Here is a 17,955-nt window from a genome sequence, read left to right on the forward strand (position 1 = left end):
GTATGTTTTAGCCTCCAGGCCCCTGATCATCTAAGTTGCTCTTCTCTGAATTTTTTCCAAACTCTCAACAGCTTTTTTGTAATTATTCAAAGTTTATAATCAAGGATTATCAAGGTCTATGTCTTATTAGTCTAGTGAAAAGGACTAGGGGTGACATAGCATTGTTCCAATATTTGGGGGCTGCCATAAAGAAGACAGGGTCAACCTACCGAGGGCGGGGGGGGGTGGAAGAGATCCAGAAAAACAATTATGAAAACATCTACTTACCTTATATTTAAAAGCTATTTATTGACATAAAAGAAACCACAAGTAACAAGACGAAAATAAAAGGATGTATTGCTTTTTCCGATCTCTTTTACAGAGCAAAAAGAGATTTCACTCAGGAGTTGAGAAGTTAGGACAAGGTATCGGAGTAGGATTCAAACAGGTTAATTCCAAGAGGGAAGAGTTAATTCCAGAATCGACTTCTCAATTGGTAGCTTCAAAAAATCCACCTAGAATAAGAGAATTACTGAGGGAGGGGGCAGAAACAGAGGTAAATATCTTCACCGTTGGAGAACTACAAGCCAGGATCTACATTTGTCAGGGTTTGTCAAACTTGGCAGCCTGATGGGGGGGGGGGACTTCAAGCCAACATCTTCAAGTAGCCAAGTCCGAAGAACGTTGGCCTAGATCTACATCCCAACAGGCTGCAAGGAGGGCAGAAATTCCAGCAGAAGCTACTTTATTTACTTCGGGCAAACCCCGATCATCTCAGCAGAAGTTTTGGTCCTCAAGGAGTTAAGTAGGCTAGGCTCACCAACCTGGATTGTAGCCCAGCAGACAGCAAGCATGGAAATGACCTTGGACGGTTGTGCCAAGCCACCCATTTCGGCAGAAACGCCAATCTTGTTTCCTCCTGGACCATCTCTTCAATTTCTCAGACGTGTAGAAATACGGTCACGGTCAACTTCCGGCGGCTAACATAATACTGGCAGCAGAGTGTGAGAAGAATTTTCATTTTTTCATTTGCTATTGAACCACTTGAGGCATTTCGCTCCATGCTTTGGCTTTTTTCTTCGCCAGGGACAGCCAGGGAGGTTTGGTGGAGCTACAGGAGGCCACAGGAAGGATGGGTGGCAAACTGGTGTCCTTTTCCAGCTGAGGACCTTCCTGGGTGAGGATCCTGGCAAATCCTTCTGAAAAACAACGCAGGACATTTAAGAAGGTCTGGAGTCGCTCTGGATGCTTAAAAGAGAAGCATATCATTTTTTAGCTTTCCCAAAGGTGCTTTGTTCCAAAAGGCAACTTGCCTTTTTTTTTTTCCTTTTAGCTTTTTTTCCTTTGAAAACGTTTCACTTCTCATCCAAGAAGCTTCTTCAGCTCAAGTTCTTCAATGCTTCAGAAGTTTCTCGGACGAGAAGCGAAACGTTTTCAAAGGGAAAAAAAAAACACCCAAGAACGTCCAATTGCCCAAAGTACTTTTGGGACAGCCATGACCTGGATGCTTGGGATACGGGCATTTTGGTTTTCCTTAAAAGAATACAGAATAATTTTTATTTTTATTTATTTTATTAATATTTCTATACCGCCCTTCTCCCGAAGGACTCAGGGCGGTGCACAGGGCAAGAATAAAATACAAAATTACAAATATTAAAAGAAGATTAAATAAATGCCCATTAAAACAATTAATACACTGCATTTATAAAAACCCCAAAAATACAACAATAAAATACAAAAATAAAAACCCCACCAATCCCCCATCAGGCCAGGCCGGCTTGTTCGAACAAAAACGTCTTCAGATCGCGGCGAAAGGAGCGCAGATCGGGCGCCATCCGGAGCTCTACCGGTAACTGATTCCATAGTTCCGGAGCGCCCACAGAGAAGGATCTCCCCCTGGGGGCCATCAATCGACATTCTCTGAATAAAAGAATAAGAGTCAAAAGGGACCTTTGAGGTCTTCTAGTCCAGCCCCCTGGCTCAAGCAGGAGATCCTATATACCATTCCAGTATACTACTACAAAGGAAGGGAGAAGTGAAGACAACTTAACTAAATGGGCAAGGGGCTTTGCGGTGTTCCCAACCTATATACCAGATCAGGGGTCTCCAAACTTGGCAACTCAAGACCCTTCCTTATACTAGCTGGGGGATTCTGGGAGCTGAAGCCTAGACAAGTTGCCAGTTGAGAAACGCTGATCTAGAGCATTTCAGCTCTTCCAAAGAAATTGTATTTTGGGGAAAGTGATGTCACACTGAAAGGATTGAGATGTTTTTGGTACTATCTCTTCAGCCGCCAACAGAAGGGAAATGAATCCTGTTTCTAACCCAGTTCTTAGCATCACAGTGAGCGAAGACAGCTGTGCTAAGATCTTGCAAGGGGACGAGATGGGCCTGTTTATCTGGTCTAGGACAGCTGTTTTTGCGGGGGGGGGGGAGGAAATACAAGGAAAGTAAAGGCTGGCTTTGGAACAGGAAATGGGCTTGAGCCTGCAATAGGATCTTCCAAATTCTGAATTAGATCAACAATCAGCTACTTACTTTGTCCAAGAAGGACTAGATCAAAGCTTACTTCTAACAAAATGAAATTCAATGTTGGGGGGGGCGGAAAGGTAAGGTTCTACATTTAGGCAAGAAAAACCAAATGCACAGGTATAGTATGTGGTACCTTGCTCAACAGTAGTAACCGTGAGAGGGATCTCGGAGTCCTAGTGGACGATCCCTTAAAGAGGAGCCAGCCGTGTGCTGCAGCTGCCAAAAAAGCTAACACAGTGCTAAGCTGCATCAACAGAGGGATAGAATCAAGATCACGCGAAGTGCTAATACCACTTCATAAGGCCTTTGTAAGGCCACACTTGGAATACGGCATCCAGTTTTGGTCACCACGATGTAAAAAAAATGTTGAGACTCTGGAAAGACTGCAGAGAAGAGCAACAAAGATGATGAGGAGACTGGAGGCTAAAACATATAAAGAACGGTTGCAGGAAATGGTTATGTCTAGTATAGTGAAAAGTAGGACTAGGGGTGACATGATAGCAATCTTCCAATATCTCAGGTGTTGCCACAAAGAAGAGAGGGGCTTAACCAATTCACCAAAGCACCTGAAGGCAGAACAAGATGCCAAGGATGGAAACTAACCAAGGAGAGAAGCAACCTGGAACTAAGGAGAAATTTCCTAAGAGTGAGAACAATCAACCAGTGGAACAGCTTTCCTTCAGAAGTTGTGGGTGCTCCATCACTGGAGGTTTTGTAAGAAGAGACAGGACAATCATTTGTCTGGAATGGTGCAAGGTCTCCTGCTTGAGCAGGGGGTTGGACTAGAAGACCTCCAAGGTCCCTTCCAACTCTTGTTATTCTGTTATTACCTTTGGCAGCCACTGGCGCTGACTTCAACCCTACTTTATTCTCCAGTAGACACACATTTTGGTAAGGGATACTTTTCTTGGGTGAACCGTCGCCACTGAGGCTTACTTGCTGTGAAGTAAAAAAAAAGGGAAAAAAAGAAAAATGCAATTCAATTTTGTTTTTTAAAAAAAATTCAAAAAAAGTTTAAAAAGTTAAAAAAAGCACTACATTTAAAATTAAAGAGATTGTTCGAGAGGACGTGGGAGTTGTTTTTCTGAACGCTCACGCCGACGGGCTAGGTCTGCCCTTCAGCTGAGGCAGCTGGCAATATAGACGGTCCTTGACGTACGGCCAGAACTGTGGCTAGGCGAGACGGTTGTTAAATGGGTTTGGCCCCATTTTATGACCTTTCTTGTCCCAGGGGTTAAGTGAATCACGGCAGCTCTTAAGATAGCTATAAGGTGGTGAAGCGAATTTGGTTTCCCCCCCACCCCCCCGCTTGACTTTGCTAGTCAGAGGTCGCAAAAGGGGATCGACCGTCATAAATACGAGCCGGTTGCCAAGCATCCAAATTTTGATCCTGGGACCGTGGGGATGCTGCAGCTGTTGTAAATGTGAAAAAGGGTCAAGTCCCTCTCTTCTGTACCACTGTAACTTTGAAGGGTCACTAAACAAACTATTGTAAGTTGAGGACTCCATTATTCCCCTGACATTTCACACTGACAGATTACTCCAATATTCCTGTGGTTCTACCTTTTGTAGGTGAGATGTGCTTGTAGGTTTTGGCCCCTCTTTTTCCATTTTGGCTATCCCTTCCTCTCTCTCTTTCTGCCCCTTGGCCACAGCATCCTCCTGGAATCCTTGCCGTTTCTGTTTTGCCACGGAGATCCACGCCGGCTGGACGGAGGGGCTTGCCAAAAACACTGTGGGAATTTGTTCTAGAAGAGAAAGGGGTAGAAATATACCACAGCTCCACCTTTCAGGTTTGTCTTCTCAGCTGTGACCCACCTACCTGTCCTCTGCCTCCTCACCTGGCTAGTGGAGCAGGCTCTCCTGTTAGGCACAGCAAAGCAGGAGCTTTTGGTGCAAGCAATTTTTAAGTCAAAATATCCTCAGTTATTTCCTTGGCTTTGAAGGAAACACCGCGGGAACCTATTTTCCAAAGCACCAGAAGGCAAGGCAAGAAGGAGCAACGGATGGAAACTAACCAAGGAGAGAATCAACCTGTAACTATGGGGAAAATTTCCTAACAATTAACCAGCTTGCCTCCAGAAGTTCTGGGTGCTCCAACACTAGGGACTTTTAAGAAGAGCCTGGACAGCCACTTGAGCAGAGGGTTGGAGTAGAAGACCTCCAAGGTCCCTTCCAACTCTTGTTATTCTGTTATTCTGTTAAAACTGCGGAGAGGTTGAGTTTTAGCACAATAAGCAGCCTGACGTAGGAGAAGGGGAGGCAGAGCCTGGGAGCGGAGTCAAGAGAGGAAGTAGCTTGGAGTCATTACACTCCCACAATCGGTCCAAGTTCAACCCCTCTTGAATTCTGTTGACTCTTATCCAGCACCAGCTCAGTGCTAACCATTAGCTGGCTAGATACTTGTGTAGAGGCGTGAGCAATAAATCACCCCAACTGGAAACTAATGTGTGTTGCTGATTCTTCACGCCTGAGGCCTCCTGCAGAATGGAGACCTCCTGCTAAGCTCCACTACAACACCCATCCATTTCCCACTGTATAGCAACTCACAGCGTCAGTGGAGAAAATTCCCCTTCGCCCAAAGAAAAAGGGAAGGGAAGGAAGAACACATTCAGATTTGCACAGTTCTGTTACTGCAGCTCTTAACAATGAAAGCGGTGGTGACCTCTCCAGTATGGGTTGCTTAGGTTTGGTCCACCTTGTTGGTTGACCACCTCCGATCTCAATAAGAGAGATACCTGAAGGCTTGCTTGCTTGCAGCTTGGTGCCTCCTTCTCCAGGCTTGGTCCAAAGCAGATTTTTGCCTTGCTTGCCAGAGTCGGCAAGTAAATCCTTCGTGCCGTCAGTACGATTTTGAAGGGAGGTTCCAGAACTTGGCACCTTGGCTTCGATTTTTATAGAGGATGGTGAAGAAACTGCCAATGGAGCCAACTTGTGGGGGTCCCAGTGATGTTCTGTTTGGTACTTTAGCAAAGACGAGGTTCTCCTGAGTTTCACTCCAAACGGGCTTTGGGAGTTCTGCACTTCCTCAGGGGAAGAATTCAGGTGGACCCCCGTGTTTCTATTAGCCCTGTCAGGTCTTTCAGGGGTGCTTATTAGTTGGGACCCTGCATCTAGTGGAGAAGTTCCTTCAAACGATTCCGGTCTTACGGGAGATGTTGGAGAAGTTTGAGGGCAGGAATTGTTTACCGAGCTTGACCCTCCTGAGAGAGATCTCTGCCAGGCTGGAGCGATGGTGAATCTGACTGGCTTTGCAGAGGACTTTGTCTGGATCTTGCTCATCTGGGTAGCTTTGCTTTCTTCCTTGGTTATGACGTTTCCCAACTGAACTCCAGGAGTGCTGAGAGGAGGGCAAGTTTTGGAAGCAACCTCAGTAGATCCCACAGTGGACGGTCTTCCAGAAGAAAGACTCCCCAATTCTCGAACAGTGCTGTCCTCAGGTAGGAGATATGGTTTCTTGCCTGCTGCATTCAGAAGCACAGGTCTATCAGGATCAACCTCCGGAGCAGACAACGTGCCCTGTAAAGAATCTATGGGCTTCCCAGGGCCTTGAGAAGGCTGAAGTTCCATATCTGAAGGCCCACTTCCATCTTCATTGACAGCGTGCCTGTTCTTGTGCATGAAGTCCTTCGGGGCATCTGAGGAAGCCTTCAGAGCAGATGAAAAAAGCTGTGGAACATGCAGCATGGGATTGGCCTCCAGAGAAGTAGAACTGTCTCCACAGACAGATCTCTCACATGCTCTGTGTCGGTTTCTGGCAGGTTTAGAAACATTTGCTCGGACATCTGTTCGCTGTGAGCAAGCGATCTGGATATCTTCTGCTACAGGTTCTTTCCCTACCTTACCCTTTGGCAAAGCAGAAGGTGGTGTGCTATGGAACCCAGTGGCTTTGGTCTTCAAGTGGAAAGATTTGGAGTTCTCTGTGACTTCTGGACCACTCTGTGCTTTTGGATCATCTGTGGGAAGACAAGTTTCTTTCTTCTCCTCATGGTCCATCTTCTCTATTTCTCTGCCTTTGATGAAAGAAGCTGGTACATTTGGACAGGGCACGGTGGAGCTCAACTGGAGCTGAGCCTCTGGCACGTTCTGGGCCTCTGATATCAAGACACACATTTCATCGCCCTGCAGGCCAGTGCTGTGAGAAGAAGGCAAAGCTTCAGAGGCTCCGGTCCCAGATGATGCATTGTCAGTCCCATCTTCATTTCCCTTCACCACATGGTGGCTCAACATGCCTAGATAAGAAAAAGGAAGATAAGAGAAGGGGATGGTTTCCAAAAATTACAAAACTGTGTCTCATTTATTTTGGCCATGTCATGAGGGGAAAAACAATTATGTTGGGAAGAGTTTGTGGTTAAAGGAACCCAGAAGACTGTGGCTGGACACCATCAAAACTGACACCGGTCAGAGCATAGAACAACTCAAAGAAATAGTGCCAGATCAGAAGATGTGCAGAGACCTGGCCCAGAGAATCACCAAGAGTCAGATATGACTGAATGGATAGCACCATCACCATCATTATCTCCATCATCATAATCACCATCATTATCACCATCACCATCATCTCCATTACCGTCATCACCATCATCATCTCCATCATCTCCATCGTCATCACCATCATTATCACCATCATATCCATTATCTCCATCACTATTATCATCACCATCATTATCACCATCATCATCTCCATCATCTCCATCACCATCATCATTATCACCATCATCTCCATCACCATTATCATCACCATCATCTCCATCTCCATCACCATTATCATCACCATCATCACCATCATCATCTCCATCACCATCATCATTATCACCATCATCTCCATTGTCTCCATCATCACCATCATCATTATCACCATCATCTCCATCATCATCATCATCTCCATCATCATCATCAGTTTCCAGCCTTCAAACCTCAACACAGAAAGCTCTCTGTTGCCTCCAGAAATATGTACCACTTATTGGTTGGAGGAGATGACCAAGCTGAGCATGAGGGCGGGGTCAAGCGCATCATCAGTCTGGAGTCCCTACAGCCGCAAAAGAGGTCTATGTCCAGCCCCTCCCTCCCCTTGGAGTCCATTGACTCTTTTCTGGGGCCAATTTGCATTGAACGCCACCCTGCCTCCTGATTCCCTGCACCGGTGGCTTTACCTTCCCAAGCTTCCCCCTGACCAGCAGCTTCTTCCAGGAGTTTGGAAGGCCTTCTCTCATCTCCCTCTGGCTCCAGAGGTTCCTGTTCCTCCAACATCGGCTCCACCTGCTGTGACAAGAGGTGACCTGCTTAGTGACCGGTACAACTTACCAACCCATAATTCCAGGCTCAATTATGCTCATAAAACTACCTTGCAGCGAGATGGGCAGCAAATAAATTGAATGCATAAACAAATACAATTGAGTCCCCAAATTTCTGTCGCTAAGCGAGACATGGTTTAAGAGAATTTTGCCCCATTTTGCGACTTTTCTTGCCACCCTTGTTAAGTGAATCGCTGCAGTTGTTAAATTAGTGACACGGTTGTTAAGGGAAGCTGGCTTCCCCATTGACTCTGCTTGTCAGAACTTCACAAAAGGGGACACACACACCCCCGGGACGCTGCAACTGTCATAAATCCGAGTGAGCTGACAAGCGTCTGAATTTGATCACATGACGACGGGGATGCTACAATGGTTGTAAGTGTGAAAAGGAGCTGCCCCCAAAAAGGAGTCAAGCTATTCTCCAAAGCGCCCGAAGGCAGGACAAGGAGCAACGGATGGAAACTCACCAAGGAGAGAAGCAACCTGGAACTAAGGAGAAACTTCCTGATAGTTAGAACAATTAACCAGTGGAACAACCTGCCTCCAGAAGTTGTGGCTGCTTCATCACTGGGGGGTGGGGTGGGAGGTGCTTAAGAAGAGATTGGACAACCATTTGTCTGAGATGGTATAGGGTTTCCTGCCTGAGCAGGGGGTTGATGACCTCCAAGTGTTGGAACACTCAAAACTTCTGGAGGGAAGCTGTTCCACTGATTAATTGTCTTCCTTAGTTCTACCTTGCTTCTCTCTCTGGTCAGTTTCCCTCCGTTGCTTCTTGTCCTGCCTTCAGGGCACTTTGGAGAATAGCTTGACTCCCTCTTCTTTGGGGCAGCCCCTCAAATACTGGAAGACTGCTATCATGTCACACCGACTCCTTCTTTTCATTAAACTAGACAGACCCAATTCCAGCAACTTGTAACTGCATCTCTCCCTCCCTCCCTCCTTCCTTCCCCCTCCCTCCCTCCCTCCCTCTCTCTCTCTCCCTCCCTCCGGCTCCCTCCCTGTCTTTCTCTGTGTGTGTGTCTCTCCCTTCCTCCCTCCCTCCCTCTCTCCCTCCCTCTCTCTTTCTCCCTCCCTCCCTTCCTCTCTCTCTCTCTCCCTCCCTCTCTCCCTCCCTCCCTCTCTCTCTCTTTCCCCAAAAGACCTTCTCGAATAGCAGCTACTCACAGGAAAATGGCGACTCTTCTTCACAACCCCCTTCTGCTTTCGGGGGTTCATGGCAATCCTGTGCCTGGCTGCCGAGGTGTCCAGGCAGCCCAGGGGAGAAGCCGGGGTGTTGAAATCAACCGGAAGCGCCTGGCCGTGGGGCGAGGCAGGACTCTCCAGAGGAAGTGAGCTGCTGCGATGCTTAGGAGGAGACCCCAAAGCAGCCTACACGAGGAGACACAACAAGGTGCTTCGTCACCTGTCTGCCTTCCAAATACCCTCCTTTTAAACTTTTATATATATAATTTATATATATTCTTTTTTGCTAGCTTGTTTCTTCTTGCTAACACAGGTGTTACCACCTCAAGTTACCACTGCCATCGAGCCCTGAGCTTAGGTTGCTAAGTGAAACCTTTGCTTACGCCTTTTCTTGCCACTTGTCTTGAAGTGAATCACTGTGGCCGATAAATTAGCCCGCTCCGTTGCTAAGTGAATCTGGCCTCCCCATTGGCTTTGCTCGTCAGAAAAAAGAGGATCACGTGACCACAGGAGATGGTGAACGTCATAAATATGAGTCACTTGCCCAGCCTCTGAAGTTTGGATCATCCGAACCACAGGGAAAAATACTGACGTAATCCATTTCTCACTTGGCCGCGTAAATTCTGGAACTCAGTTCTGATCCTAAGCCGAGACTACTTGGATTGACCTGATTAGATATTTACCTGACTGTCTTCGCCGTCTGTCTCATCTAAACTCAAATTGCTGCAGAGCTGGAGAGGGTGGGAAGCCTGCAGATAGACAGCGTGAGAGAGGGGGGAATTTAAGACAAATAAGAAACGCAGGATTTTTAGGGAATCCATCAAAACAGCGTATATTCTGTTCAGCTTCAGGGAAAGAGATTGCGTAAATCCCTTCCAATAACTGTGCCGAGTCCCAGAATCTGAACAGCTTTTAAAACTATAAGATCAATTATCAATAGAGGGCTGAATCCTGCGGAATAGTATTCTCAACCTTGGCAACTTGAAGATGGTGGACTTCGACTCCCAGAAATTCTGGGAGTCAAAGTCCACCATCTTCAAGTTGCCAAGGTTGAGAATTACTGGTGTAAGGTAAGATCTGGTTATGTCCATCTGATGCTTCCCATGGAGGATGGCGCTAGCAACCTACAGCCTCTTAGTGGTTGGTATAACTAAAGACACTGCGTAGGTAGGATATATAAACTGAAAACAAAATAAAGATTCTTCCAGAAGGGTGTGAAGCAGTAGTCCAATTCTAAGATACACTACACTCAAGAGTTGTAATTGCACAGTCTTTTTTGTGCAATGAATAACAGAATAATAGAGTTGAAAGGGACCGTGGAGGTCTTCCAGTCCAACCCCCTGCTCAGGCAGGAAACCTTAAACCGTTTCAGAGAAATACCACTCTGCTAGGAAATTTCACCAGGCACATACCTGAGTTGTAGAAGATATCAGAACATCATGGACGGTGGAAATTTCCAGAAGGCCTCTGGGCAAACTACCATCTTCTGAAACGATGCCCACACCATCCATCCTTTTGCCGGTGGTAATTACAAGCGGAGACTCAATGCAGAGACTTTGCTGCAACAAAAAGCGTAGAAGATGGAGATAATTTTAAAAATGACAACAAAAGAAATTTTGGATTGGTTTTTTTTAAAAAAAAGCCAATAAACTTCTTTCTATTGTTTATGGATACGTTGGGCCGAACAGGTCAAAAGTCAAGATATTTGAAGACTGTCAGTTTTGGAAGAAAATTATTCCTGGAAATACAGATCCCTTAGTCAGAAGAGTTTGGCCTCTTATTACAATCACCTTGTTGTCGGAAACTGCACTTCAAAAATGGAAACGTTTAACTTGGGCTTGTCCTACTGCCACACCTAGGGCTGAAATTCAAGAACTGTCTACGTTTAGGACAGTCACTGCTTTTTATGAATGCAAACGTTCATCAGCGTTTCTGATGCTTACATTTTCAATGCCCAAACTGCTTCATGCACAAGTGGAATTAAGATTCCCAAGAAGTCCTTCTCACCTCGATTTTTTTCACCTTCCCAGGGAAATTCTCCTGCAAGGATATTTCCCCAACCACATCACACAACGCTTGGGAAAGACACTCGCTGTCGTGCATTAAGGCTTGGTCTCCCATGCCACCATTGGACCTGAAAGTTGAAATAAATAAACTTTTCAAAGGTTGCCACTTGAAAGGAGAAAGCAAATGTGAAGACTCTTTTCTTCTTTCTTTTTTTTTTTTTTTTGCTGGTCTTAAAGTGAACGACACAGTTGTTAAGCGAATCTGGCTTTCAATACACACACACACACACACACAACCATTTAAGCCAACCCCACACCACTAATTAGCCCCGTCTGGATGGGTTTCCAGGAAAGGAACAGTCCGACTTCCTCTCTTTTGCATTTCTGCAAATGAAGCCATCCCGAGGGGAAAAAAGGTTTCACCACTCAAACCGTCGGAGGCAAGGCTGCAAATGAGAAAGGAAATTCCTGGAATTCCAGCCCAGCGCTGAGATTTGCTTGTGCGCCAACTTGAGCGACAAAAGAGTGTTTCCTTGTTGTGGGACAAGCGGGCCAGCTTGTCGACAGGAGAGCTTACTCGGTTTCCACGGGCGAATGCAGCAAAATGGAGTCCAGTTGAGGAGAGCCGCCATCGCTGTTGGCCTGGCTTGGCTGTAGTTTGGCCTCCTCCGTGGGGGTCAGGAGATCTTTGCTCTTCTTCTTCTTGGCAAAGAAGTTCTTAAAGGTCTGAAATTTGGATCTTTTCTTCCCTGTGCAAAATAAATCAAGAAATAAAAACCCAGCTTAGACTGGTCTTTTTAAACAACAGCAGCAAATCTCACCTTCTCGGTGGGCCAAGCCTGTGATTTTATTTCCCCCCCCCGCCTTTTATTATATTTTGGATTGATGAATCGCATTTCAGAGCACCATTCCGCCTGTGCCTTGGAAGGGGTGGGTTTCCTTCCTAGGGGGCTTTCGCTTCCAATCTTAGGATTGATGGCGGGTGGCTACCTTTACGAAGCCACAGCGGACCAATTTGGGGGGGTTTTTTGGTTTTAGCTGAGCTGCAGTTAAGCAGGAAGGAGTGTTTGATTTCTGGAGAAACCCACAGCTCCGTGGAAAATAAACCTCGAAGGGGCCCTTGGTGCTCTTGGAGCTTGGTGGCTTTCTTGCAGATTTTTTCTTACCGAACTAGGGAATATCAACAGCACTAGAAGAGAGTGGGGTTTGTGGGGGTTGGAGGAGGAGGAGGAGGAGATGGGAGGAGGAGGAAGACTGTGGGGTCCTTGATGCTCTCTGAGTTTGATAGTTTTCTTGCGGACATTTCATTACCGAACTAGGGGACATCATCAGCACTAGAAGGGAGTGGGGTTGGAGGAGGAGGAGGAGGAGGAGGAGGAGGAGGAGGAGGAGGAGGAGGTGGAGGAGGACCGTGGGGTCTTTGGTGCTCTCTGAGCTTAGTTGTTTTCTTGCAGACGTTTCATGACCCAGCTAGGTAACATCATCAATGCTAGTAGAGGAACGGGATTTGCTCTCCCTTTATACTAAGCTACAAATATTCTCCTTGATGAAGAATGTCCTCCGTTAACCTTGCATTTCTGGGCTGTGGGGAGAGCTGCATGTCTGCAGCACGGAGAAAGCTTGCCACCCTTTGACCTCATGTGCCAAAGGCAAGCCAGCTCCATGCGTGGGGCCGCAGATGCCCCTGGCTAGCGGAGACATCATGAGATGAGCAGAGGCTAGCTCTGAGCAGACTGTAGTCCATTCTTCGGCTCAGAAACAAGGCCACCAGTTCTCCCAGCTGGAGGACGGCTTTGAAACAAAGACAAACAAAGCATCCTTTAAGTGGGTCTTTCTCTCCTCCTTTCTGCAGATTAGGTTTTTTTTCTTTTTTTTTATCCTCCTCCCCTGCCCAAACTCTGCGGTGCCAGGGAGCAGGGTGCCAACAAGACTGTGACTCCCCCATCCACTGCAGACAGTGACCACTTTGAGACGCTAACAACGGGGGAACGGCTACCTGTTTTCCCTCTGCTTTTGTTGGGTGCCACAAGAGGCAATTAACACACTGCGATGGGCACAGCCGGAGCGCCCTGAAGCAGGTTGATTCTTCTCTGCGATTTGCAAAATGAAGTCGGGCCTCACCTCGCTACGCCCGTCGCTCTGTACAGAACGTTAAACTGGGAATGCAGCCAGTCCCCCACTTACGACCACCGTCGTACTGTTATTGATCATTGCACAGCTAGAGGTTCAGACTGGATTTGGCATTTTTGTCTACCTATCGAGTCCTTCCCAAGGACCTGGGACAGGCAGATGTGGATTTTTGATGGTATTACAGATATCGTCACAGGATGGAAGCTGTTCCCAGTAAGGCCGCCTTTTGCAATTGACTAATGGCGAATTTGTCAATGCCAGTGGTGTTCAAGTGGTGCTCCAGTTGTTTTGGGATTTCACCCAAGGCGCCTATTACTATTGGTACTACCCTTGCTTGCCTTTGCCACAGTCTTTCTATTTCTATTTGTAGGTCTTTGTATTTTGTTATCTTCTCCAGTTCTTTCTCTTCTATTCTGCGGTCTCCAGGCACTGCCATGTCTATTATTATTATTATTATTATTATTATTATTATTATTATTATTATTATTATTCATTAAACATGAAACTCAGTCAACTGAACACTCAAATTGACTGGCACTAATGGTTGACATGGTTGTTGTTGTTGTTGTTGTTGTTGTTGTTGTTGTTGTTGTTGTTGTTATTATTATTATTATTATTATTATTATTATTATTATTATTAAGAACTCACCTGCAAATTCCTCTCCTTCCAGCACCTCTGGTTCCTCCTCTGATGTGGTCATTGTGATGCAGTTTCTAGATCTGCAAGCAGAGAAGGAAGCAGGGAAGAAATTTATCCAGGTGGCTGGTTGCCTTCCATCCGAGACGCCGCCAAATTCATCTCGCAGCGGCACAACACAGAGCAACAAGGATCTGCGGCACTTCTCAAAGCAGCCCCTTCTCCAGCCCAAACTGAAAACTATTATCCTGGCATGGCGGAAAGGCTCGCCCTCCCTTCCAGGAAGTCGGGATCATGGTTTGCAGGAGAGGGGGGGGGAAGCATTAAAAAGCTGCACGCTTTATTTTTATTTTAATTTTCACACCGCTGGAGGAAAGAAACTCAGAGGACCAGCCCTAAATATGTTTTTTCCGGCTCAAAGACAACTTCTGACAGGCATCCAGGAAGCTGTAGCCTGAAGCTGACTCAGTCCAAACGCTTGTGGTTTGGGGATATTTTTAAAGAAAGGCTCTAGTCCTTAATGTTCTTGATAAGAAAACAAAGAGGCATTCCTAACCAAACATAATTTAAAAATTGGAGGTTTCAAGCAATCCTTGATGGGATGGCTAAGCCAACTGACATTTTGCCTCTGCAATGAGGCGGGTATTTGGCCCAAACCTTGAAAAATCCCAAATCTTTTTCCATTTATTCTGGCTTTGTTCATTTTTCCCCCGTCTCCTGGGAGTTGTGGAACGAACATACACACATCCAGCCCAGATCATGGCTGAGTTTGCAATAACCTTAGAACAGTGGTTCTCAACCTGTGGTCTGCGGACTCCTGGGGGGGGCTTGATGTCATCACAGGGGGTCCACAAAGGCTTGAAGAAATGTTATGATTTAAATCTTAAGTCTTGGGGCTCCATGGCCACAAAAGGTATTTGAAGGGGGTCCGTGGTTGAGAACCACTGCCCTAAGCCAAAATGTGGTTTGTTGGTTTTTGACTTGGCATTTGCAAGGGTCCAATCTGTCGTGGGTTTGCCAATCGCGGTTTATGGTTCGGCATGGAACACAAACCCCATCAACGCATTCCATCAATCGCAATTAATCAGTTGATAATACAATGGATAATTTGTAACTGACTCTCTGTGCTAGAACAAAAAAAATATTTTAAGAACCACAAAGATATTAAACCAAGGAAGCAAATCCAGGTAGTTCTCAATTTAACACTGGTCACGTAGTTGCATTTGGGGAATTCAGCAATCGGCCCACATTTACAGCCGTTTGCAGAGTGGCCACAATTTACAGTATTTTATTTTATTTTTTTGCCGGAAAAAGGCATTTTCTTCCCATAAAAAACACCTATTGTGATCACTGTGTTTGCTTAATGATTGGGTGGTTCGCTTAACAAGTAATGCAAAAACGGTCATCAAGTCAGGTTGATCTGCTTAATGACCTGCTTACAGGTTGACCCGCTTAACGATCAGCAAGACTTACGACTATAATTCCAGGCTATATTATAGTCATAAGTTGAGGGACGGCCTGTATTGAAAAGTCACAAATCCACCTTAGCATCCAAGTGATTTTTGGTTTGTTTGCAGATAATTTCCCAAGCCAAAAGAGGCTTGTGGCGAGGGGAGGGGGAGAACGTTAGGGACGGGGGGGGGTGGGTAACCCTTAATTGTAAGCTTGAAGCACAAGGAAGAGCAGGCCTTTTATTAGCATTTGAGCAACCTGTAAAGGGAAGAGGATGTTCCTAGCAGTGTCAGTAAAACAAATCCTAACAGGAAACAGCTGCTCCGTGGGTCGTCTTATGTGCCTCTGAAAGCAAAGGGAATTCTTTTGGCATATTTACCCAAGCACAAAAGACAAAGAGAATGGAGGGCAAGCTAGGTTGCTGCAGCAAAACGAACAGAAAGGAAAAGAAATGGGGGGGGAAACAGGTCACAATATGTGACACCCAGCAATGGGGGGGGGAAAAACCCCTGCCTGAGTCACACAACTTGTATCTTTCACGCTGGGCCAAATTTTGTACAATCTGCAATGCCGGCGAATATCTGTCGCTCGGGTGTAGGATGAGGGTAAAGATTCGTCCTCCGAGCTTGTGCAATCTGCTACTCCACCACCCCCAGTGAGCACCCCCTTTTTTCATTCCAAATGGTGAGTCGAGTGTGCCTCCCCCCCCCACACACACACTTCTGTCCCTTCGTAACAGAATAATAGAGTTGGAAGGGACCTTGGAGGTCTTCTAGTCCAACCTCCTGCTGAGCACAGCTAGCAGGGTGGGACAAATGCCCTTTTTGTGCTGAGCAGGTCACACACAGCACACGTCAAATGCCCCACGCTATGATTTGAGGCCACCCAACCCGCTAAATCATAATGCAGCTGAGTTTAGGCTGGGTGTGTCACGCACACGCACGCAGACATTGTGATTTCTGAAGCAGGATTTATTAGCCAAGCATGAGGGATGAAGGCGTCCCTCTCAACTTTATTTCAGGAAGTGTGCGGTCAAACAACTCTTGCTTTCGTGCGACGTGTGGGTTTACCTCTACTCAAAAGTTCTGAACTGCAGTTGTGACACAGGTCAGATTGTGGAGGAAGTGTCTGGTGTGGCATAGTGTTATTTCTTGCCTGTCCTATAAGACAGCAAGAAACACCAACTCACCAACTCCTGTTCAGGGCTTCGCAACCTCGCAAACATTGACCCAATGTGTTTCCAATTCACCCCCAGGCTGTCCCACCCCAACCCCCCTTGTTTCTTAAAAAAATGCAAAAGGCAAGAATGATCTCGCTTCTCCTGCCCACCCCTCTCATTTCCTCTCCACCTCCCACCCCCAGCCCCGTTAAACGCAGGATATGGTATCATACTCCTGGAACACGATCACAGCAACACTGAAGAATGCTTGGCGTTTTTCAAATAGCTAGCAAAGACTCAGCAGTGCTTGAAGAAAGAGTCAATTACATTTCAATTGGTTTGGAAGAGGGGGAGGGGGGCTTAAAGGGGGAGTGGGAGGCAATGTGTAGAGATTAAATTTCCCCCCTGGTTTATTTGAGTCCAACTGGATTCAATACAGATGTTCTGTGGTCAAGGAATTCAACCAGCAAGGCGCCCTTGAGGTGGGTTGCCAGAAACAACTCTGCCATAGTAACATCAAACATCCATATGTACCCAGTTCTCCAAACTTAACAACTTTAAAATGTGTGAATCCCCAGCCAGCATAGGGGATTTCATGTCATTTGATGTTCCAGTCCCGTCCAGTTGTGAATTCTGGGCGTTGAAGTTCACACATTTTGCCAAGTTGCCAAGTTTGAAAAACCCACTGATCAACAATATTTGGTGGACCAGGACATCTCCATTCTGGGCCACCTGAATCCCAGTCTCGATCCCATTCTTGTGTACAGTTTTAGATTTTCTGAAAGTCCCCCATCCAAATACGAATCGGGTTCCAGCCCTCAATAAAATTTCCAGTTACCGGGACCCCAGAGAAGGTGGTTGTGAAAATATTGTTATCAAACCAAACCATTTTTGATAAAGACTGGTCTAGACAGCATTATTGATATCAACATCTCTTTTACAGAATATATCGAATGAGGTGGAACTCAAGAAAAGCTCCAGAGATCTGGTGCAGAAGACGGGGAGAACAATTAAACAGTGGAACGGCTGGCCTCCTGAAGTTGTGGGTGCTCCATTTTAAAGAAGAGAATGGACAACCTAGGACAACAAACCCATCAGGACAAGATTCAGCAGACCCATCTGGATTTAAAAGACAAAGGCCACTCTTTCGAAGACAGCAAAGTCCACATTTTGGACAGAGAGGACGGCTGGTTTGAAAGAGGGGTCAAAGAGGCCATCTAGGTCAAAAGTGAACAGCCCTCTCTCAACAGAGGGGGAGGGATACGACCTCATCTATCTCCAGTCTACAACACGGTCCTTTCAGCAGCTCCAAGAAGACTCCACACCCATCTGCACTACTGGGGTGGCCCTGAGGACACAGATAAACCTCCAGGTGGCTTCAACGACTCTCTAAAAAGATGCAAATGACCAGCGGTGTACAAGGAGTATAAATCCTCCCATTCCTCACCATCCAGTCAGAGCTGAGGAAGCTTCTTAGATGAGAAGCAAAATGTCTTCAAAGAAAAACAAGAAAGTCTAGTTGCTTTGTGGGGGGGGAAGCATCTTTGGGGCAACCATGACCTGGATGACTGAGAATCTCCATAG

General features: G+C 46.2%; 2 protein-coding genes across 5 annotated transcripts in view; one reads left to right on the top strand and one right to left on the bottom strand.

Moving 5' to 3' along the window:
* LONRF3 (LON peptidase N-terminal domain and ring finger 3) overlaps window positions 1-9,045 on the top strand; it is a 26,325-nt gene extending 17,280 nt beyond the window's left edge. The window contains exon 12 of the mRNA XM_083371927.1: window positions 8,945-9,045. Within this exon, the coding sequence (XP_083228053.1) occupies window positions 8,945-8,958 (14 nt within the window). The 3' untranslated portion in view covers window positions 8,959-9,045. The remainder of the gene's footprint in view (window positions 1-8,944) is intronic.
* On the bottom strand, window positions 289-13,969 carry KIAA1210. 4 transcript variants are annotated; one of them, XM_083371923.1, is made up of 11 exons: window positions 13,773-13,969; window positions 11,571-11,742; window positions 10,995-11,121; window positions 10,400-10,546; window positions 9,671-9,736; window positions 8,970-9,173; window positions 7,665-7,773; window positions 5,250-6,743; window positions 4,075-4,259; window positions 3,342-3,450; window positions 289-1,175 (listed from the first exon to the last, which is right to left on the bottom strand). In XM_083371923.1, exons 1-11 carry the CDS (start codon window positions 13,822-13,824, stop codon window positions 1,012-1,014), a joined length of 2,829 nt encoding a protein of 942 aa, XP_083228049.1. In that variant the 5' UTR covers window positions 13,825-13,969; the 3' UTR covers window positions 289-1,011. The 4 variants fall into 4 exon arrangements, with proteins under 4 accessions (XP_083228049.1, XP_083228048.1, XP_083228050.1 ...); XM_083371922.1 differs by having other exon boundaries at window positions 289-1,178; XM_083371924.1 differs by lacking the exon at window positions 3,342-3,450.
* Window positions 13,970-17,955: the final 3,986 nt, after the last annotated feature.

The sequence above is a fragment of the Vipera ursinii genome (genome assembly GCF_947247035.1).
Source record: "Vipera ursinii genome assembly, chromosome: 12".
Classification (NCBI taxonomy): domain Eukaryota; kingdom Metazoa; phylum Chordata; class Lepidosauria; order Squamata; family Viperidae; genus Vipera; species Vipera ursinii.